At 44.0% G+C, this 24445-nt stretch overlaps 1 protein-coding gene across 5 annotated transcripts in view; it reads right to left on the bottom strand.

The window, feature by feature from the left end:
• The window catches only part of CSGALNACT1 (chondroitin sulfate N-acetylgalactosaminyltransferase 1), a 316104-nt gene that overhangs the window by 67921 nt on the left and 223738 nt on the right, over positions 1-24445 (bottom strand). For all 5 annotated transcript variants that reach the window (XM_080660425.1, XM_080660423.1, XM_080660427.1 and 2 more), the window contains one exon: positions 18508-19436. In XM_080660425.1, the coding sequence (XP_080516551.1) occupies positions 18508-19141 (634 nt within the window). In that variant the 5' untranslated portion in view covers positions 19142-19436. The remainder of the gene's footprint in view (positions 1-18507; positions 19437-24445) is intronic.

The raw sequence follows: 24445 nt of genomic DNA, 5'->3' as shown, positions 1-24445 counted from the left end.
CAGTCACTTAGGCTTATGTACATCTAGATTATAAATACTTCTATAATAAATGTTCTTGATATAAATATTCATATGCATTTCTGAGAATAAACTTTCAGAGATGAAAATACTGGGGAAAGGTATAAACATTTTAAAGGCTCTTGATACAAATTACCTTACACAATAGTTGAACTAATTTATATCTCATTACTCAGTATACATGTTCCTTTCACCTCACCCTCACCAATGCTATGTATTGTCATTTTTTAAATGATGGCAATTTACTATTCTACTTTCATTTTAACTTTGATCTATTCTCACTTTTCCATATGTATATCAGATACTCGTGTCTCTTCTTTTGTGATCTGTTCATATCTTTTGCCCATTTGTCTTTCATGATGTTTGTCTGGATTTAAGTTAAAGACAGAACTTGTATCATGCTCATGTGTATCTTTAACCAAATAAAGAGAGGTCTTTTTAGATTTCACACTTAGTTTTTCACGTGTGCCTCTCTGTTGAGAGCTGCAAAGGACATGACTGATTCTGAATAACTTTGGTACCTAATTGAAGGGTACTAAGACATACTTTTACATCCACACACTTTATAAGAGGCTATAATCTGCTATTTTTCATGAATTCCAGTGCAACTTTAGTATGTGGGTAGAGGTTACAGAGATTAATAATTTCATTAAACATGGAGAAAAGGCCAAAGTACACTCTGTACTATTAATAAAATCTAGTTACTTATTGACCATAAACATATTCATAACTCAAAGAGGTTCAACCGTGAACTTGAAAATGAATCACGTTTATAAACTACAGCCTTATAGGAACATTGGCAACTTCTGAGAATCCTTTAGAAAATGTCTAGAAATTCATAGGACTTAAGTAACAACATATTAAGTGCATGAGAATCGTAAAGGCTCCTTTTCAGAGAAGCACACAGCCCTCATCCTGAGATCAACCAACATACCCGTGAGCTATGCCTCACATACTGTAAACATGCAATAAATGTTTGGGTAGTAAATTCACGGGCCTCTTCAGATTCCAGCACACTACTCCTGACCTCCGGTTTCAGATCTCATCTCTTGCTTGTTTCTTGGTGTCTAGTTGAACTACAAACCTCTATCCTTGTCCAACCCCTTGAACTCTGTGCCATCTGCCTGGGCCACCCTGCCAACTGGTGCCAGCCAAGCCTTGCCTGTGTTGGGCCCGATGCCCCTCATCTCACTTGGTTTTGTCCTCAAGGCTTTCATGCTAATGGCATATTCCACTTCAAGAGCAGCTGCAGCCCAGCTGTGTTTTGGTCTCTGTAGCTGTTCTATCTGCCAGCCCAGCTTCTGTCTCCTCCCCACCCCTGCTCTAACAGCTACCCGCCCAGCGAGGCATACATGCTTTCAGTTATTACGCCTGAATGTTTAGCTTCAAACTAATGATAGCATGTTTGGAAAATTAGTTCCAAATTGGAAGTGCATTTTTAAGGCGATCAGTTGACTCCGTGGTCAGAAACATATAAACAGAGATGTTTCCTATTTCTGTCTGTTGAATTAATCTTAGAGTAAAAACAAGATTGAGCTCTTCCTTCGTTCAGCCTCTGCCCCAGCCCCCTGCTCAGTGTCTGCCTGTATCATATATAATAAGAAGGGTATGATTTAGCACTTACATAAGTGAGAAGAGATTTGACATCAATAAATACCATAAAGCCTTAAATTCTTTTTGGAAAAAGACATGATATAAATAAATATGTTCATAGTAGTGTATTCATTAAACACTCTTGAGAAATGTCTATGGAAAACCCTAGGAGTCTATGGTTAGATCTAAAGAATTACCATCTCCTGAACAAATTTAGCATCCCTCCTCTCCTCCTACCCCACTGCCAGCCTCAATTCAGGAGTCTTCATCACCTACTTTTAAAGTCTTTTCATTAGTCTCCCAGCATTCACTCTTTTTTTTTTTTTTTAGGACAGAGATTGTGTCATATTTATTTTTATGTATTTATAAGTGCCTCTATTGAGATAGAATCCACAAACCAAACAATTTGCCATTTAAAGTATACAAAGTCTTTTTTTTTTTTTTTTTACTATATCCACATAGCTGTGTAACCACAATCTAATTTTAGACCATTCATCGCCCTAAAAAAGAATCCCTGTACCTATTAGCAGTCACTCTTCAGCCCCATCCACCCACCTGGAGTCCCAGGCAACCAATAATCTACTTTCTATCTCTATAGATTTGCCTGTTCTGGGCATTTAATATAAATGGGGTCATACAATATGTCATCTTTTATATCTGGATTCTTTCATTCAACATAGTTTTCAAGAAACATCTGCGTTGGAATGTTTATCATTTCTTTCTATAGCAAATAGTTTTCTATTGTATGGATATGTCACATTTTATTCATCCATCCATTGATGAACTTTTGGGATGTTGCCACCATTGGGCTATTATGAACAATGCTACTATACACATTTGTGTACAAGTTTTTGTGTGAATATATGTCCTCATTTCTCTTGAGTAGAGTTGTTGGGGCACATACTAACTCTATGTTTAACATTTTGCCCTACAAGATAAACTATAAACCCTTAGATCATTTCTGACCATGCAGCCTTCTGGCTAATTCTTCCTCCCCTGTGCCACTTGTTTAAGGTGTGACTCTGTGCTTTCATTGCCTGTGTACATGAGCATCCCTCCCACTGGGCTGTGGGGCTTGTGAGGGGCAGGGACTGCATATCACTTTGTCCATTCTCAGCTCTGACAATGCCTGTCACATAGGGCATGTCCAATGAATGAATAGACCACTTAATATTCAAGTATTTAAAAATCTCAAACCATACGTCTCACTGTCTCCCATTACCGCATCTATTCCTACATTTAACAAGCTATGAAGTTTCAAGTAGTGCTTAACCTAATTACCTCCTCCTGCAATTTAATTTCCTCTTGGCTCTGTTCTCTCCCATCCGTATTTCCCCTACAAAACGCTCCAGATGAAGTCACCTCTCAGAATCATATCTCACATACCAAAGAGAACTCTGCAAGGTTGGAAGGGTCTATTCCCTCCCTTCCAGCCCACAGTAACACCCAGGGGCTGGGGACAGGAGAGCCAGGTAGGATTCAGGTAAGCATTTCCATGATGGAGTCACTCTTGTTGGTGTTTATCCCCCTCCCACCTCAGCTCCTGGAGGTCCTGTAATGAGCATAAAGTCATCTGGCCAAAGGCTCAGCAGACCTTTCCCTCTGAAGAAAAGCCTGTATTGCTCTGTGGATGGAGACTTCTGATGGGCAGCCTCTACGGAAACAGATGGAGAGAGAGGAAAGATGCATACAGTCAAGATAATCTCAGCGCTGCCATCCATCTGCTCCCTTCCCTGGGTAAATCAGAGAAAGGCTGTCTGCTCTACAGAGACATTTACAATGAAAAGAAAATGAGGCTGGGTCGTCATCTATTTACAAATGGGTTGTGTTCAAACGTTTATCTGTAAATCACTCAGAAGACACAGAAACAATGCGATCTGTGTGGGGACATCCAGCCCAGCCCACAGAAACCCCTTAAGCCCACGTTGTGCCTGCGGTACGGCATTTACTGTCCTCTATACATCAACCCAAGCCTCGCTGTGAAATCCATTCAGTTATCACTTCAAAAGTTAGAAAGGGACAGCCCCTCTTTCAGAAGACAGGTGGCAGACTAGGGACTAAAGGGATGGGCGTGCAGGGGAGGAAGAAAGCAGAGGTGACTGCCAGGGACAGGGTCCCCGAGGAAGGAGCACAGCAGGATTGTAAGGGAGTGTACAGGCCCCTGGGGTTGTAAGTCTTGGCTTTATTTCCTAACCGAGGGTTTCTGTAGGGTAGGGATACAGAGATGGGCAGGTGTTGACACTTCAGCCACCAATGTGTCTCCAGGCCTGCAGGGGGAGGGGAAATACAGGGAAGGCGGATATCTGAGGTGGGAACAAGATACTGCCTTTTCCCTTCCCTCCTCCTATCCTTTTAGTTACCCTAATCTAGCTATGGTAGGACTTGCATCAACACTGGCATGAGGGGAATGGGGATTCGCTGTAGACTAAAGTGAAAAGAAGAAAGGGATGGAAAATAATAGCCTCAAATTCTGGCAACGAGGAAGGAGTTGGCTCAACACCCTGTGTTTGCAGGAGTTTGCTTGTAAATTATAAATTGTCACAATGAGAATAATTTTACTTATAGGGTACTATGGCATTTGAGAGAATAAATCCCAGTGCCCAACACTTCAACATTAAAGCTCAAACAATAGAGATAGGGTTACAAGGTGGGGTTTTAGGCAACAATGTCATTTCTTTGATTCATGGCTACAGAAAAGAGGTCATCGGGTTTGGGTTTCATTCAAAGTAACTCTAATAATGGACTTCCAGATTTAGGATGTTGCCACAGCATTCCCATTCATGAGTAAAATCAATGCAAGGGAGTTCTTTTAAACTGCTGGATTGCACATGATGCTTAAAACTAGATTGTGAGAAGAGATTATTGATTTGTAGAGAAATGGAAGTAGACAAAGTGATCAATAGATTTCAAATTATTACTTTAAAAAGTGGTTGCACACTTCCGCTTCCACTCCGGGATGTAATGAGCTTGCAGACGCGTCTCTTAGAACAGAGAAGAGCCAGATTATTTTCAAATGCAAGACTTTTTTGAATTTAATGGAGAGCTGGGGTCACAGAACAAACAGCTGTCCCTAAATCTGAGAACAACAGGAACCTGCAGGGAGAGAAGAGGCAGGAGCACTTGCCCACTGGGGCAGATGCACTGGACGCTGGTAAGGAGAGATAAACCAAATGATGAAGGCCAAGTGCTGGCTGGCAGGACAGGAAGCCCCTGGGGTTCCAAACAGTAGAGAAATCCGGACTCTGTTGCAGGCTCTTTCTCCAGGAACCTCGCTGGGTACCTGCAGAGAAATTAGTGTCCATGCAGTGTCAGCCCCGGCGAGGGAACAGCAGCCATGTGGGAGGAGGCAAGACTCCTATCAAGCCTTTCTCTACTCTCTCCCCCTAGGGAACAAAAACCTTATAGGTGGGGAAAGGGCAACAAACATTGTCACCCTCAGGGAACTGGTGAAAACTCACTGGGGCTGGGGGAAAGGAGGAGTAAAAAAGCCTTATTACTGGGAGAGGGACACAAGAACACCCCAAGACCCAGTGACATGGGTCTATTTAGGACTGAGAATTAATCGGAGAGGAGATGACCCCAAATGGGAAAGATTGCTATGAAAGCTGTGCAGTTAATGAATTAAAATACCTACTGTGTGCCGATTACTACTGCTGGAAGTAGTAATCGTCAAGGCTGACTGAAGGTAAATGAAGAGCCGTAAACCTAGATGGGGAGTGAGAAGTGCCCTCGAGCACAATATACTACTTTAAGAAGAATGAGGGAGAACTTCCTGAAGGAGGAAGAATGAGAACAGATTTCTGAGAGGGAGGTCTTACAGAAGGTCCAACACCGGGGAGGTAGGGAACCCTAGCTTTTCCAGCGAAGGAACTGCACGGGGAAGCAGGACTGTCAGGGCACACAAAAAAGAGTAAGCATTCAGTGGCAGCAGGGGGAGGCCAGGGAGGAGCAGTAGGAAATGAAGCTGAAAAGATAAGTTGGGTTCAGATGGTGGAAGCCCTCCAGGATTGCCTACACCGTGGATTTATATAAAATCCCAATCTAGGAAAGGGGTCTATTTGGGAGAATATAACAGAAATGTAAACCTTGTTTCCTCTCTTAAGGAACAAACAAGCTCACCAACCAGCTCCCTCAGGGGTCTCAACTAGCGGGTTTGAATTCAATATTCCCTCCTGACTCTTTCAACTCCCTGCCCCTTCCTATCCATTATGGTGAGAAGACACTCGTCTGAGCAGTTTAAAGCTTTCCATGGTAAAAGCTCCTGGACCCGTACCCCTTCCCTCGGTGAAGGGAACCACCACTTGTCTTCTGCGGCTTCTTCCTGTGTCTCCTTCTGCTGGTCTCCCCCAGGATCCTGTGTTTTTCCTTCTCTTCCTATCAAACCTCTTCCCAAGAAAATGTATACAACTCACCAGGGTAGGTCTTCTCCCAAAGATGTTTACACATCTGGATGTGTTTTCCAAAGGGTTTTCCACGTCATCTGGGACTAGAGCAGCATGTGTGTTGGGTCAGAGACCCTGGGGGGGGGGGGGGCGCGGGGGCAGGGCAGCTAAGATCTGAAGTTCTAGCATTCTGGCCCTGTCGCTCTCCCGCTGAGTGACCCTGAGGATGTTAACCTCTTTGTGCTTCGGATTCCACACTGGCAAAAGGAAGATAATGAGAGTGTCTACCTCACTCGTGGAAGGGGGAGTCAGTAAACTTGGTGTTTGTGCAATGTCAGAAATAGTGCGTGGTGCAGACAGGAGGTCACACCACGAGAAAAACAACACCGCCCCCGTCTCTGATCACTGGGGCCTCCAAGATGCTGCAATTGTTTGAGCACCTGTGCACCACAGCAAGTGAGAGGGGAGGAGGGCTCTTTGGGACTCAAGAGCTGAACTCACTGCCTTCAGAGGAGAAAGGACCTGCTACCTCCAGATGCAGACAATCCCTGTGAGCTGAGCTCTTGTCCAGCTCAGGTTCCGTGTGAGCTGCATTCCTAGTGACTCTTGGGACCTGCTGGCTGACTAAAGTGGTCTCCACCCTAACCCCACACCACCACCTGTTGGAAGACGCCCATTGCCTTCACTAGCAGAGAGGTGTGGACAAGGAACCCGGAAGGCTGGTCAACCTTGAAGGCTCTGAAAGGTCAGAGCCAAGCACTCACTGTCTAGTTGAGACAAAGGGAGCTGAAGCAACTTCCACCTTTTAGTCTTATGTAAATCCTTACTCATGGGCTATCATTGGAATTGTCTGCCTAAGCGCTATGGGTGTATCCCACAATCTGAATAAAAGGGACAGCAAGGCCAGAGCAGGGTGGAGTCCTTCCTCTTGAGCTGGGCTCCCTCCTGGCCCCCAATATTCCCAAATTAAATTTTCTAGTCTCTTTCATTTGTGTGCAGCCTCCTCCAGAGCCCGAACCCTGAACCTGAACCCTGAACCACGCAGGATGGGGGGGGGGGGGAGAGACACTCACAACTGGCACCTTCGACATGGGACCTCTGGAGGGGATGATATTTCGCCTAGAGCGAAGAAAGGAAGATTTCACCAAAAAGGTGGGGAAGAATTCACCGTATAGGTGAGGGAAATTCACTGCACGCAAAGTCCATGATCAGCTGCAGAAGTCCAGATCTGTAAGTAAGGTGGGAACGTCTTTTTCAGCCAGGCCAATGGGGCATAATTAGATTATAAAGTAAGCTTTATTATAGACTTTTGGTTTGCATGCTTAAGGAATGTGGTTTCTTGTTCAAATTAAAATCTTAATTTTTATTTGGAATCTAAAATCTGTAATAAGAAATGAAACTCTGCTGCTGAAACCGCCTCTAGTGTGGAGAAATTCAAAGGTGGCAGGAGAGGGCAGGGCTATCTGCTTTCCCGCAATGAGATTACTTAAAGTTTTGTTTAAAAATTATAGAAGAACTCACAGGGAATGCAAAATTTGGCCAAATTGGGTGCTAATAATTACTTTGGAAAGCGAAAAAGAAAGAAAAAACTTAAGATCAGACTTTATCTATTAAGCATGAAAAGATACGTGGCCAGATCTGTTCCTATGCTTCCCCCCAAGTAAGCAGGATGTGGAGGAAGGGAGACACATGGTGAGCCAATATGGAAGGCCACTCTCCCAGTATGCTAATTTAAAGTCTCCTTTCTCGCCATGAAAAAGTCTTCTCACCTTAAAAATTTAGAAATGCGTCTGGGATGTCTGTGCATATGTAAAGAGAAAAGCTAGTCTGGGACAAAATGTGTGCACGGTCTGATTTCGGATATTAGATAGGTCTTAAACTGGACTTGACTCTTTACAAGAGCTACAGAAATGAAAAACCCAAGACTGATTTTTTCCTAAGAAAAATGGCGGATTTGACCAAAAGGAAAGAAATTCAAGCTAGTTCCATCAACAGGATTCACATTTCCATAATAAAGAGTAGTTTTTAAAATGCTGATGAAGGGTGTTAAAAAGCTAACTTTTAAGGCCTTCAAGAAAATCAGTGAATTGTGTTACAAAAGAATTGGTCCGAAGTAAATGCCTTAAAATAATTGGAATTGGATTTGAAACTCAAAAATTGTTGAAAAATATATTATAAAGATCAAGTAGCCCAGATAAAGACTGGCTACGCCCTTTGTTAATGGAGGAAGGGGTAGTCGCCCTTCCCCCAGCAGACAGGTAAATCAGCTTCCCGCCAGTAGCCATTCTTTAAGGACAATTTTGCATTTGAATACCTACAAGCTTTCTACTCAGCTCCGCCCCCCCCCCCCCGAACCCCAGCAGAGAAAAAACATGGTCAGTTTAAAGTTAATTACTGTATTTTTGAAATTTATTCTTAAAAATGTAAGTGTTAATAATCAAAGAAATGGTAAATATTTGACTTGCCAGCTCTAAAAGTTTAAAGTTCAAATTAAATTGGGAGAAATTATATAGTGGTAATTAAATGCCTAAGGTATAGAAATTTCTTTTTAAGAAAATAAAATGTTGTATTTTCTCTGATAATTAGGAATTTAAAATATGTTGTTTATTGGTCTAATTAAATAAGAGGATTAATTCTGTGATCCCAACTGAAAATTTTAATATAAAGACCAGTTAAAATTTAATTGATATCTTAAGATAATTATAAAAAGTAATATAATCTTTAAATCATATATAGATATTTGTTTGATGGTTTTGTCCATGTTAAAATTTCAAGGCTTTAACCAAGAGATAATTCTTGGAGAGCTCCAAGGGTCCAGAGTAATTCAAGAAGTTATTCTCTATTCTTAAAGGAAATATTTTGAATTTAACCAATCTAATATATGAAATTGCATGGAAAGCTTTATCAAATAAAAATTAATAAGTATGTTTTACTTATAAATGTTATGAAAGTTTTGGCCTCTAAGGAGGGCAAAATGTTTCTTAAAATCCAACAGCGGAATGTTAAAATGACAAAAAGCCCATAGCCGCCTGCATTTTTAATTAGGCTGAAGGTGGGGCCGCTTTTGCACCTTGTGAATCTGACGTAAACATTTACTAAGTTTGCTTTGCTTTTTTAATTAAAGATACCTACTTAAATTATAAACAATTAAATTCTAATAAAGCCACCAGAAACAGCTAGTGAGATTTCTGTTTGTCTGCAGTGTAGTTTTGGCTTTAACAGTTTAGACCAGCCGTGGGCAAACTACAGCCCGTTCGGCTGTTCTATCCGGCCCGCGGAGCCGAAAGAGTGGAGGGTTCTCTTGCTCTCCCCTCTGCTTCTTTACTTTGAATTTATATTAGTTCACATAAACACTCCATCCATGCTTTTGTTCCGGCCCTCCGGTCCAGTTTAAGAACCCATTGTGGCCCTCAAGTCAAAAAGTTTGCCCACCCCTGGTTTAGACAGTCACCATTTTTGGACTGCCTGACTTGGCAGCCATGTTGGCCTCATGGCTTCCTGCTCCCCTGGGGGCCGCCATCTTGAAACAGCAAAGGCCAACCCCTCTCTTTGAATAAAGTTACTGAGACCTCCCATAATCCCTCTGTATATAATTAGCCAAAGGGGATACCCTTTAAAAATAAAATTCTAGCTTAATAAAAAGGAGAAATTTTAAAATTTTGAAATCTCTTTCACTGATATTTACAGGGTAAACTAAGATTGTTGTTAGAGTATTAAATCTGACAGTAAAATAGTAGTCAAGTTTACTGTAATGCGATTTCTTGTGACATGGCTATTTGGATGCACGAGCAAATATGAAGCAGCAGTCTTGTAGGTTGCAAGTTGTAAAAAGAAAGACTAAGATTTTTAAATGAAACTCACTGTAGCCTGAGAAGTTATTTTGGAAGGAAGTAAAGAGAGGTTTTCTTCAAACATCTGAAGAACTGTAATTGAAAGTCAATATATTTGGCCTCATAAACTAAAGTAAATAATTTATGTTTTTGCCTCCCTGACAAAGTTTATGTAAAGTTATTTAAAAACTAATTTAAGGCCCTAATCGGTTTGGCTCAGTGGATTGAGTGTCGGCCTGCGGACTGAAGGGTCCCAGGTTCGATTCCGGTCAAGGGCATGTACCTTGGTTGCAGGCACATCTCCAGTAGGGGGTGTGCAGGAGGCAGTTGATCAATGTTTCTCTCTCATTGATGTTTCTAACTCTCTATCCCTCTCTCTTCCACTGTGTAAAAAACACAATAAAATTTAAAAAAAAACTAATTTAAGAAGTCTAGTTAATATCACTTATTGTCCATAACCTAGGACAAGTGAATTAAAAAATAAACTTTATTTCAAATTAATTTAAATTGGCTAATTGAAATAAGTAGATATTCAAGAAAACTTAATTGTACTAGACATAAACTGTTCCTGAAGTATTAAATAAAAATTTTTATTGATAGTTCATCTCATAGTAAAATTGCCAAACATGCTATGAATCCAAAGCAGTCAAATTTCTGTGCAAAAATTAAAAGTTATCAAGAGTGCATTATAAAATTTCCAAAAGTCTCTTAGTATTTGAATCAAAAAAGGGGGGATAGTAGAATAATATCCTATAAGTAAATTACATAAAAAAATTTTTTACTTTGAAAATTAATTTTCATTTGTAATACTGATAGCAAGACACCCATGAAAACACACATGGTGTCAAAATAAGCCAAAGGAAAATTGTTTGGGCAAAAATGAAAAAGGATCCCAAGTCTAATTTATAGAAAAGATTCTTTATTAACCTTTGGTCAATAATATGTCTGTATATTTCCAAAAAACAACTCCAAGACCATGTGGATTCCTGCAACAATGGAACCTGGAGAGAAACTGACCGGATTGCTCCAGCCATGAAGACAAGAGGAGAAACAGTCCAGAGATGGAAGACTCTGACGCCTTACTATGCTAGCAGTCAGCAGCTGTGCGTCACTGCAGGTTGCCCAGGACCAAACCAGAGAGGGTCAGACCTGCATTGCCACCATTTGTCCACCATCTAGAACTGAAATATCATTGCTGAGATGTACACATAAGGAACTGTTGGACATTGAAATTGGGACTCAAGGAACTGTTGGCCCAGAAAGAAACTTACTACAGACTGATTCATTTGCTTCTCAGCATAACCACTATTGCTTGTCTCATTTTTTTTTTCATATGTTTATTTCTAGTCTGCAGATGCAAGATTTTTTTAAGGAAAAAAAATGGGGGAGATGTTGGAAGCCGCCCATTGCCTTCACTAGCAGAGAGGTGTGGACAAGGAACCCGGAAGGCTGGTCAACCTTGAAGGCTCTGAAAGGTCAGAGCCAAGCACCCACTGTCTAGTTGAGACAAAGGGAGCTGAAGCAACTTCCACCTCTTAGTCTTATGTAAATCCTTGCTGATGGGCTATCATTGGAATTGCCTGCCTAAAGGCTATGGGTGTATCCCACAATCTGAATAAAAGGGATAGCAAGGCCAGAGCGGGGTGAAGTCCTTCCTCTTGAGCTGGGCTCCCTCCTGGCCCCCAATATTCCCAAATTAAATTTTCTAGTCTCTTTCATTTGTGTGCGGCCTCCTCCAGAGCCCGAACCCTGAACCTGAACCCTGAACCACACGGGACGTGGGCTGGGGGGAGACACTCGCAACCACCCTATTCTTGAGTCAGCTGGCTTTCTGGTACTCCGCCCCTGCTGCCAACCTGTTCCCCACCTCACTCCCTCTCCAGAAACCCCTTCCCATCCTTTTGAGACTGACTCAGGTCCCACCTCCCCCAACGTCTTCCCTGACCACCTGCTTGCATCCAGCCACCAATTCTGAAGCCCAGGCACCAAGAGTCAGTTCCCCCAACTGAACCCTCAATCACTCAGCGTTCTGTCTCCCTGTGAAGGTAATCAGGCCCTTCAGGGGTGAGGCCTGGCTTTACCCTCCTTTCCCAGCCCCCAACCAGCTGGGGAGGTTCTGCACACACAGCAGAGGCCCCATCCAGCACGTTGGTTAGGCCTTGGGGCAGGACCTCACCTGTGATCCCAGCAGAGGACAAACGAGGGGTCTGGTTAGTCTGGTTAAAAACTACGGATCTTTTCTGTAAGCACCCCTTCCTACCCACATGGCTGAACAGACTGAAGGTGAGCAGCCCCAGCCACGCCATCAGGGCAGCACCGTTCCTGCAAAGGTGGCCTTGCCTGCCTATCTTCCCCCACCCCTCCCACTGCTATTTGTGGGCGTGAGCCCCAATTCAGTGTGTGTGAGCCCCAGTTCAGGCTCTCTCCATCGAGCCTTTGCTCCCCTCTCCCGCTAAAGCCAAGCTCCTCCGTCTTGGACAACCCAGAGCAGCACAAGCGCCCTCTTGCAGCACATTCTTAATAGAACCCAAAGGCATGCAGAACAGTGAGTCCTCAATTTTTAAAAAAACTCTTCTGGGAACAAAATGGCTTTGAATGAGTACAATAAAAGTACTAACCACAAAATCATCATAAAACAAAGTCTGACTTGCCGGCTCCTGCAGTTTTGTAACAAAACACTCCATACACACAGGATGTACATCAAATACAGGCTCCATTCATCCCAGCCCAGGGAAGGTCGACAGAACTGATGCTCAACACAGGTGTCAGCACCACACATGAACCTTCTAATTCTCTCTCCTCTTTCCCACTCCCTCCTGTCCTCTCGACCTGGGAGGTAGGACCTAGATAGCAGGGCTCAGTGCAAAATGAAAATGTAGGGTCCCTTGTCCAAAAATTATGGAGAATTTCTTCTGCTCACTGATGGAGGGCTGGGATCATGCCCACCGGCAGAAATCCAAGGCTGGGAAACTCACTTTCTCACCATCACCACAGGATGAATTCACTGGACAAAGTGTAGCATTAAACCATTTATTTGCATGTAAGCCTCTTATCTCTGGTTTCGGAATAAGAAGCATTTCTCTCTCCTTAAAGGAGCTCAAAGCATTAGAAACAAATGAGATTTGTGGGAGGAAGCAGAAGAGAGGGGAAAGGGAGGGTAAGGTGGAATAGAGGGGCAGGGAAAAGTGATAGAGGAACCTAGTAGCAGGCAGGCCTGCTCAAAACGTAGCAGTAAACCAACATGGTGGGTCCAGTGCACAGTGATGTGAGGGTGCTCAGAAGGGCGTGCTGAGTTCTAACGCCCTCACTTCTGTGGAGACACTGGCTGAGAACTGAGGCCCAACTCGGGACCTGAAGTCCTCTTGCCGTCCTGCCTGTCAGCTGGCCTCCCTGCACCATCTTCTCTTCCACACACAGGCTAGGCCCACCCACCGTGCAGAATCCTGCTCTCCTGTATTTCTGCACCGAGATCCCCAGAGGCCCAGAGATGCACCTGAATGTCTGCCTAACCATTTCTACCTCAAGGCACAAAGTTGCTGACAAAGAAGCATATCACAGAAAGCACACTGAGGAAAGGACCTATTCCCTGTCCACACGGTCCAAGTACCTTGTTCTCCAAGCATCCAGGACCTGGAAGTAGATTTGACTTGTCTAAAAAAAAATGTAGCCAAGTGGTCACAGGGTGTCCCTTCGAGGTTATGATGAGACTCAAACAATGGGAGTCAAAGACTCAGTATCTTCACGCCTTGCCTTCGCTCCCCAGGAAACACAAAGGCCTGGTTGTACAGCACAGGAGGTCGGGATTACTGTGCAGACAGCTGCTAAGGTTTTACAGCTATTTCTATATCCCCTTGGTTTACAACACATCATAGGGTGCCCTCAAAACCTTCGGCTTCTTGTGGATCATGGCGTGGCTCCATCTCGCCCCCAAATCAAGTCCTCTAGCGTCTGACCCTCTCTTGCCACCACTAACCCTGAAAAACCTGCAGGAGGGTGAGCTGCAGAGGCTGGTGACAGAAGAGCAACCCCGTGGAGACAGACGTTACAAATGCCTCACACAGGATTCACATTACCAGCTGTTTGGATTGTAAAAGAGGAATAATGTAGAAAGCTAAATTGTTTTATGGCATGACATCAAATGAATGTTTAAAAATATAAAATGAAAGCCAAAAGTTGTGCCATGCAGAGTCTGTGTATCTCACATTGAAGGAATAATTAAACCACAAGCATAGAGAAGGGGTTTCTGTTGACTGGAGGAGATAAACAGTCAGGCTCCTAGGGCACAGGACCTGATCACGTTTTTCTACATTAACTTCGTTTCCCAGATGGCTGCAAAAAAAAAATTCATGTGAGAATCCAACATAAAAATCAGTGCCAATGAAACATCTGGGGAAAGGGAAAAGGAGGCAAATGTTGTTCCCTATGTGTTTTAGAGATCCATAAGAATTAAAGCAATCCTATATAATAAAAGGCTAATATGCAAAATAACCGAACGGTGGAACGACCTGTCGCTATGACACACACTCATCACCAGGGGAGCAGACACTCAACGCAGGAGCTGCCCCCTGGTGGTCAGTGCGCTCCCACAGGGGGAGCGCCATTCAGCCCAGAAACCAGGCTCACAGCTGGCGAGTGCAGCAGCGGTGGCAGGAGCCTCTCCCGCCTCCAAGGCAGTGCTAAGGACCCCTCGGGGGATGTCCGACTGCTGGCTTAGGCCTGCTCCCCTCACAGGCCAGGCTGAGGGGGACACCCCCCCACACACACAATGCATGAATGTCATGCACCAGGACTCTAGTATACATAATAAATTAGATAGTCATCAATGAGGTGTTCTTCGCTACAAGCTTCACAGAATTGTTGAAAGTGGCCCCAGTCAGATGAGACTATAAATCGTCTATTTGAATTCCTCCTTTTATGGAGGAAGATCCCACAGGGTAGCTGGGTTTTCCTCAGTCAACCAGCAGAGTGGGCAGCAGAGCACCCCTCAGGGATGGCACCTTGGCAAAGCTAAGAAGAAAAGAAGTTAAAGCAGTGCTCTATATTTTGCAGAAGGCTGGGGCTGGGTGGGGCCTTGGAAGACACCCAAGTCCAGAGGAGGAAACAGAGACTCAGGGAGCTTAAGGGTGTTGGTCAAAGCCACAGTTTCCCACGCTCATGTCATCATGCCACCTGCCTCACAGCTAGCTTTAGGTTTTATGTGATTATCATCATCTAGGAGCATTCCAGGGGCTTTTATTATTATTTCTTCAAACACAAACAAGCCCCATGTTCAGTGTACTAGTTCAGGGGTCAGCAAATCTGTGGCCTTCGTTTAAAGCTCTGAGAGTCTGGAACATCCCGCTGGTAACCTAAAATTTTCCCATGGACTTCGAAATTGCTCCAACTTTTGGACTACTAACAACTCCTCACACACAAACTCAATTTCTCTAAGGTTATGTTTAGAAACCCAAATAAGTTACATTGAAGATATACTTCACCCTTATAAGGTCCTATCACTTGCTCTAACTCGTTGCAGAAAGCAGACTTCATATCAGACCCTTTCCATTCCCTTCTTTCTCCGTGACTAGGTGTAGATCAGAGAATCATGATTCAGGATTAGAAAGGTCTTCAAACATAAGTCAGTCCAACTGCCTCTCTGAGGAGGGAATCATGAGTTATACCCGCCTCGCCATGGAGCCATCCGTTAGTGCTTGTGATCCCAGGAGTCCCACTTTGTTCTAAAACATCACTATTTGAAAAGCACTCCTTCGCTGAACTTATCTCCACCCCTCTGCACCTTCCTCTGACTAGCGGGGGTCTTTCACGGGCCCCGTTTGCTGAGAACATAAAAGATGGCCTCCACAATCTTCTGTGACAAGAGTGGAAAAATGAAATAAACTGCTTCTTATGACAGTCTAACATGTATCAATACAGGGGTGGGCTAAAGTAGGTTACAGATGTTCATATGGAAAACAAAACAATAAAATTAATAAGTAGTAATACAAGAATAAACTCTGTGTTTCACATACTCACAACTGCAGACCTGCCTTTACCCACCCCTGTATATTTAAAGTGCTTGTGCCAATTTTCTCATCCTATGAAAACAGCTGACTAGACTTTCACCAAATGTGGATTGATCTGCTTTGAAACGCAGGCTGTGTGCTGCATGTGAAACCACATCACGCAGCTATGATTACAGTGCCTCTGAGAGAAAGTCAGCCATATCTCAGGGCAAATAAACTCAGGGACAGAGGCCTACGTCACTACTGATCAATAACAAGAGTCCTTATGTATTAAGCTGCTGTATCAGAAAAGCAGACAGAGATTTCAAATATGAATGCAGATTAAAGATCAGAAGGGCAAACATTCCAAATTATAGGCTCTGATGTATAATCAAGTTCTTTTGAAACTGCTTTGTACGTAGGCAGCTTCTGTAGCATACTCCAGTGGCAACCAGGATTCATTTTTTAAGGATATTTAATGATTTCCCTGGGGATCAGCTAGTAAGATAATATATGTGGAAATGTTTCATAAACTCTAAAACTATAAAATCTGATGCTGCATCATCATGATATTTCTAACTCTGAGTGTTCACCGTGAGCATATACTTGCTGCCGAATGTGCTAGACATTTTTAACACCATATATAAGTGAATAAAAAAAAACAAAACAAAACAAAAAAAAACAACCCTGACACCAAAAACTTGGTCTTGTAAAAGATTTCTTTACCTGGCTCTAGGTCAGTGGTTCTCAACCTTTCTAATGCTACGAACCTTTAATACAGCTCCTCATGTTGTGGTGACCCCCAACCATAAAATTATTTTTGTTGCTACTTCATAACTATAATTTTGCTACTGTTATGAATCGTTATGTAAATATCTGTGTTTTCCGATGGTCTTAGGCTCTACAGCAGCAGTTCTCAACCTGTGAGTCGTGACCTACAGGTTGAGAACCGCTAGCAGGGTCGCCTAAGACCATCGGAAAACACAGATATTTACATTACGATTCTTAACAGTAGCAAAATTACAGTTATGAAGTAGCAACGAAAATAATTTTATGGTTGGGGGTCACCACAACATGAGGAGCTGTATTAAAGGGTCGCAGCATTAGAAAGGTTGAGAACCACTGCTCTAGGTGTAGGAAAAATGATACTATGGTAAAATTGCATGAATTTATGGTTCACATATAAAGTTGAAAAAAATCCTAAGACAGGAAAATGTCCAAAGGAAACAGGCATAAATAACAGTGGGAGGGTTTTTGCTACAACTGAACAGAGTCCACCTTGCCATGCAGGCTGAGAGATGGTGGCTCAGAACCAAGCAGGGAGTGAAGTAATGTGGACCCAGAGACATGTCTGGGAAGCTGTAATGAACTCTATCACGAAACAGGGGGAAGAGCTGGATGCCCTTGAAGGCACTTCCTCTTCCAAATTATTAGTTGACTAGAGGCCCTGTGCATGAAATTCATGCATGGGGAGGGGTCCCTCAGCTCGGCCTGCACCCTCTCCAATCCGGGACCCCTCAGGGGGGTGTCCGACTGCTGGTTTAGGCCCAATCCCTGTGGGCCTAAACCAGCAGTTGGACATCCCTCTCGCAATCCGGGAACACTGGCTCCTAACCACTCGCCTGCCTCCCTGCCTGATCGCCCCTAACCGCCTCTGCCTGCCGGCCTAATGTCCCTAACTGCCCTCCCCTGCTGTCCTGATCACCCCTAACTGCCCTCCCCTGCCAGCCTGATCGCCCCTAACTGCCCTCCCCTAATGGCCTGATCGCCCCCTAACTGCCTCTGCCTTGGCGCCCCTGCCACCGTGGCTTTGTCTGGATGTCTGGAAGATGGTATTTTTTTACCCTTTTATTAGTATAGATGTTGAACCACTGACAATAGGAAAATTGATAAGGCAGATGATACTAACGAGTCTTCCAAGAAACTAGACAAGCTGCTTTCTTGTGAAGTTGGACACAATCAACCACAAATTAATACTAGGTTGATCTGTGCCTATTAAAAAAAAAAAAGTTCACTCATTCATATTCAATGTGTTCCTTAGGGCCCATCTATACAATATAACCTGATGGTTAAGGGCATGGCTCAACAAGACTTCCCAGATTCAAATCCTGGCTGTCACCTGCTAACTGAGCAACCTTAGGAAATTTACTTCATATGAACCTCTATTCCCTTATTCACTAATGGGGTCATTATGAGGAAAAGGTGAATTAATAAGTAAAAAGTCCCTGGAACAGTGTCTGGCCAATGTAAGTGCTATATGACACGTTACTACCCTTCTGTTCATGGGCCTCACAGCCAGGCCCCATCTCCAGGAGAGAAGTGCCCGTGAGAAGGGATCAATTAAAACTGCCTATCATACTCCTCTGGGGTTTCAAAGTTTTATGTTTACGTTTTGTTTTATGTATTTCTCTTCTTCTTCTTCTTCTTCTTCTTTTTTTTTAAATGAAAGCAAGAAGTTCTACTTTCTTCTTCCAAAGAACAATGAATCTATCCACTCAATGATTGTGGTTTCCATGAGAAAGTGGAAACAGATGTTTCTGAAAAATAAAAACCATACTGTATAGCACTGGTGTCGCTCACATAAAACTTTCCACCAGCCAACCCAGAGCCAGCTGCCAGCCCCCCGCAGCTGTGACCCCCCTGGATGCCTGGGCCCAGACACCTCGTCTTCTACTTTCTACCCCAATCCACAAACTTGCCAACCTTCGATGAAATCCGAGGCCGTGTAAGGATGCTGGTTTGGGCTGTTCTCTGCAGGGCTGTTGAGAGTCTCCAAGGCTGATTCGATGGCTTCCACCAACTCATCCCGCTTGTCTTTCCTCACAGGTTTCTCCTCAGGGTGGCGGGTCAGGCCCATCTCCAACTGGTACACCTTCTGCAGGGTGAAACTGTCGAAAGGCACTGCGGCGTACTCGGTGGCCAGCTTGACGCCAGCGTGCACCTCCGCCTTGTCCACCTGCGAGTGCAGGAAGGCCAGCAGGTCGGCCTGTGTTTTCTCGGGAGCGGCCGGCTCGGGGCCCAGGCCCGCAGCATCGCTGGCGTGATACTGCGCATTCCTGAGCTGCTCGCTCCTCTCCTGCAGCTCCTCCTTGAGCTGTGCGATCTGCCTCTTGAGGCTGCTGATATAGTTGCGGTGCTGCTCCTCCCACTCTTGCAGGGCGGCCTGGTACCCTTCCTTCCCGGTGGGGCCGTTGGCCCTGGGCAGCCCCAGCTGCTCCTCGTTGCCTTTGGGAGTGCAGGCCAACATGTAGAGGACGGAGATGGCACAGCAGAGAAGCACAAGCAAAACCACCACCCGAGAGATCCACGCAAGCAGCCCCCGGCGAACCATCATCATTCAGGAATCAGCCATGCGTCCAGAACTGGTGACATCCCAGAACCTCAGGGCCCCATGGAAGGGCTTGCCCTGGACTAGACCACGGGAAGCATGCGTTTGGGGCCCCCTGAGCTGCCTTCATCCATTTCTTTCTACAACACGTCTTGTCTCTCGAAGTCAAGCATCCCGTGGAGCACTTTTCCTACTTCTACAGGATGGTCTTCCAGGCAGAAGCAACGAGTTAGCTGAAACCTCCAAATGTTCACACTCAGACCCATCCTAGCCTTCCAAATGTGCAGCAGGTAACAACAGGGACCTAGGAAGAGACCAAATGACAAGACACTTAATCAAGATACTAACACTCTTATGTTCACGATGCCAATCAATGTTCAATAGACCGCCCATGAGGTTTACAGGAAAATGCTTATGACAGGTGATTAAATAATGTTAGATGTTTGGAAATCATAATGCAAAGATGCATTTGCAGAGCAATTGCAACAAAGGGTACAGAAAAAAGATTGGAAGGAAATATGGCGAAAATTGATATCTCTCTGGATGGAAGTATTAATGGTGATTTTTCTGTTTCTCTACACTTTTCTGTATCTTGTAAACTTTCCACAGTGGCACCTATTATTTTGGTGGTTAAAAGGGAAAAAGCAAATTTTAATGACATTTAAAATTGAAGGCAGGGACTTCTCTGGCCAGGTCTGCCCAGGCTGCAAAAGGTGAGGCCTGCATGGGCTCACCTGGGTGCACTCATTCAGGGCAGGGCTCCACGCTGGCTCAAAGGGTCTTCAAGCTTATGATCAGGAGATAGGAAAGCAACTGGAGGTTCAAATATGCAAATAATAAATGTGGATGATAATATATTCGGAAGGAGTCAGGGGACAGTTGTTCCAGTGAACTCTCCAATTCTGCCTGTGGACAGGAGATGGTGAGTTTACCATAGAAAAGGATGGGGCTGGGAGAAGAACAGAGACCAGATATACTGTCTTATCAGGACTCAAATCCAGGCATGTCTCCACTCTTGCCTCCAGGAGGAATTCTGTGTCCTGACTCTCATCAGAAATATCCAGACGGATCATAGGGCCTTCCATTTGACTACATGCTCTGCCCCTCAATTCCAAATGCCTGTAACATGTGGGTCAGCCTGATGTGCCATTCCCACTTCCCCAGGCACCCCTCCTCTTCCTCCACCCATCATGGTCATCACTACAACACTGCTTCTTCTGCGTTCTCCCTCAGTACCTGAGCCAGAAAAAAATAAAGAATGATAAATGGAAAATAGGTCAAATAAAATTTATTGTTTAGAGAGATTTTTATAAGATCTTCCTAGATGCATCTTTTTTTGGTCACTTCTCTTAAGAACAAGCTCCCTGGGGGTACCATGTCCTGCCCTTTTTATAAAAATTTGACATTTTCAATAAGCCACAAAAGAAAATATAAATTATTCTTTTAAGAATATATATTATTGATTTCAGAGAGGAAGGGAGAGGGAGCGAGAGATAGAAACATCAATAAAGACAGAGAGAATCATTGATCGGCTGCGTCCTGCACGCCCCCTATTGGGGATCAAGCCGGCACCCTGGGCATGTGTCTTGTTAGGGAATCGAACTGTGACCTCCTGGTTCATAGGTCAATGCTCAACCACTGAGCCACACTGGCCAGGCAATAAGTAAATTATTCTTTACATAGTTTTCACCCAACCCAGAAATCCAGGTTTTGGGCCAATAATCATCTCATTTACTGGCAGTCTCTCCCATTTACTGGAAGAAGGGCTCCAGTGAATTAGAAACTTCAGGACCTCTGGGAGAAGAGAGCGATGTTCCTTCTAGCATTCCCTCTATGCTGATAATATAGTAAATAATAAAGGCTCATTGGCAAGTATGCACCTGCTATATACCATGGCCACATACGAGAGTCTCCCTTCTGTTACCCTGGTGATGCGACCCTTACAGATATTATTATGTTATCAAAATAGTTTATTTCTTAATTTTCCTTAAAGATTCAACACATAATACTCTCTCCAATATTTCCCTTGGCCTGCGAATTTTCTTTTGTATAACTGAGAACAATATGCAGTTATTAGTGCTATGTTTAAAGTGTATTTTAGCCCTGGAAGCCTTTTCTATCTGATGAAAATCTTGGGATTCGTATAATTACTATAATTCTGTGATTAAAAACATCTCAGCTTTGGTATTCAGGCACCTTGCTGTTTTTAATGAAATCTCTCAGATGAACTCATTATATCCAAGTATTAAATTACTAGTGAAGACATGTTATCACATTATTCTGCCACTTTAAAGACTTTTACTTTAAATGAGTTGTCATTAAAAACAAAATAAGCAAATCAAAAAACAAAAATGAAATAATCAACACAATTTATTGTGTGGCAGAAACACAATCTTTCCAACAGATTTTTTAAATGGAATAATTGTCACATTTGCATAATAAATTGAAATCATGTTGCTTAACTGAAGCAATGTATTAAAACTAAAGAAACTTAAAACTGCACAGTAATTATTTTGTTCTGTTCCATAAGGCTCTTTTAACATCTAGTCTGGCTTTTGAAATGCACTAGTATACTTTTCAAAGTTATTTAATACTAGTGACCTGGTGCACAGACTCATGCACATTGAAAATAAATTAATTAGAAGGTGGCCGGAAGGTGGGGACTGGATGAGACAGGGCCAGACATGCCCTGGAGCCAACCTCCCGTGGGCCCTCCCCGACGTCTGAGGAGTGCGCAGGGTCCCTCCAGCAGGTAGGGTCCCTCAGCCTGGCCTGTGGGAACCGGGCCAAAACCGACTCTCCGATATCCCCCGAGAGGTCCCGGAATAGAGAGGGCACTCTACAAAGTTTCTGTCATACATGGTGTGGAACGTAAACGCAAGTGCGCAGTAAACCAGATTCAGGGCCAACAGTGCCCCAGCAACAACATAACCCATGGCCAAAGGTGGAATCATGTGGCCTTGTGAGGAATCAGGCTCCCTCCTCTCTGGTTTCAGGGTAGGTCACCCAAAAACCACCGCTGCCAAGTCACCACAGCTCGGCAGCTCCTACGTTGAGCGTCTGCCCCCTGGTGGTCAGATAGCGACTGGTTGGACGGTCAGACACTTAGCCTTTTATATATATATAGATAGATTCCATTCTTCAGGATGCAAAAGGAGAAAAAACAGGTTTAGAAAGAAATGACTGTTATTTTTTTAAATATTTTAAAAATATATTTTCATTGATTTCAGAGAGGAAGAGAGAGATAGAAACATCAATGATGAGAGAGAATCATTGATCGGCTGCCTCCTTCACGCCCCCCACTGGGGACCGAGCTGGCAACCCAGGCATATGCCCTTGACCGGAATTGAACCTGCGACCCTTCAGTTGGCAGGTTGACGTTTTATCCACTGAGCCAAGCCAGCCAGGGCTGACTTTTTTTTTTTAAATATATTTTATTGATTTTTTACAGAGAGGAAGGGAGAGGGATAGAGAGTTAGAAACATCGATGAGAGAGAAACATCGATCAGCTGCCTCCTGCACACCTCCTACTGGGGATGTGCCCGCAACCAAGGTACATGCCCTTGACCGGAATCGAACCCGGGACCTTTCAGTCCACAGGCTGACGCTCTATCCACTGAGCCAAACCGGTTAGGGCGAGGGCTGACTTTTTTAAATGAACAATAAAAAGTCACATAAATTACTACCAAAGAGGCAGGCATGAATTTCTCTTTTTACATGTCAGGAACAGAAACTGTATGTCAGAAACAAAGTTCTGCATCCTTTAACAGATAAAATGTTTTTGCATGTGTCTAGCAATCAAAATAGTAACAACTGGCCAAGCTATAGAGACTGGGGGTATCTGTGTGCTGAGGTCAAAAGCCTGTCCTTCGGCTGATCCTCATTTCTACGGAAACTTCAAGTGGCAGCACAGGAGGTCACTCTTGAGAGCAGATGGTACTTCACCAGCTGCACCACATCGAGGAAAGAACACCTCGATGAGATGCAACCAGACTAAACGAACACGTCAGCCCCAAAGGCACGGGGCAGCCTCTCCCTCTCTCTCCACAGAGGTGTCGGGAGGATTAGACAGTCAACATTTCTAACGTGTTTACAGTCTTGCAGAGGGAAAGCACCATGTCATTACCGAGCACTGTTACAAGTTAGAGAGGACAGTGAAAAGATAGCTTTATGGAGCCACAGCAGCACAGTGCTACTGTTTTTAAAATTTACAAAGGCACCCAGATTATAGCTCAGTCTTTGGGGTGATTGGGGACAGAGAAGGAATGGCGAGCAAGAAGGATCCCCTGTCAATAACCAATTTTAGGACCTTTGGGAGAAGAGAGATGCATGCTCCTTTTTTCTGTTTGTTTTAAATATAGAAAATCCTTTGTGCTGAACAGGTTCCTTGCCACTGGCATTTTTAAATGTCCTTCCTTACTCATTGCTTTCCCACTTCCTGTCCTGGACAAATCCCTGAGGATGGTTCTGTGACACACCCTGTCCAAAACCTCGGATTCATTGAGAACTAAAGGGAACAGCCAATCACGATGGGGTTGCTGCCCTTCTTACAATCCAGGTCAGGGGTTGCCTAAGGAGGTCACAGCACTTCGTGAAGCTTTAAGGCAGAGAGTCTCAAAGCCAAGTGGGCCTGTGCCAAGGGGTCCAGCAAGGGAGCGAGCTCCTCAGACTCCAGGTGCAAGTCGTCTGACGGCCCTGACATCCTGCTCAGGCCAGGAAGTATCCCGGACGTCCCCCAGCTCTCCACATCACACAGCACTGACTCACCAACGGGTCACATCACAGTCTGCTCCATCTAGGATACTGCCGTTACTCATCCTTATTAGCTCCGACTATGTCCTATGCAATGCATAAGAAAGTACAACAGACAAAAAGATGAACCAAAAAAAATTCCAGCATCAGCAAGTTCATAAGCTTATTGGGGAATTAAAGCCTCACCAATAACTATGAGCCCAGAGAGACAAATGCCATTAAAATAGATACAAAGTGTTAATGCCAGTGCTCCTCCTACTAAAAGCATGTGTGTTTAGGGAGGAAGGGGGTTGAGACGTATAAACAAATACATTGTAAAGTGACATAAGCTTAAAATGAAGGTTAGGCATCAACACTATGTGTTAAAATAAAGTAGGCAAGTGGCTATAGGTACTGTGTATCATTTCATCTTAGAGTGGAAGCTCTTCAGAGCGTGAAACTAAGACGCCCTAAGTTTGGTCCAGAGTCTAACACTTACCCCAGATGGGGACGGTGTAAATTAGAATTTCTGTGGCCAGAACAGAAGCAGCCAGAAGCATGGGTGTATGCATGTCATTCTAC

The sequence above is a fragment of the Plecotus auritus genome (genome assembly GCF_963455305.1).
Source record: "Plecotus auritus genome assembly, chromosome: 3".
NCBI classification, from domain to species: Eukaryota; Metazoa; Chordata; class Mammalia; order Chiroptera; family Vespertilionidae; genus Plecotus; species Plecotus auritus.
The sequence above is the reverse complement of the archived record's forward strand: the minus strand, read 5'-3'. Positions and strand labels throughout refer to the sequence as shown.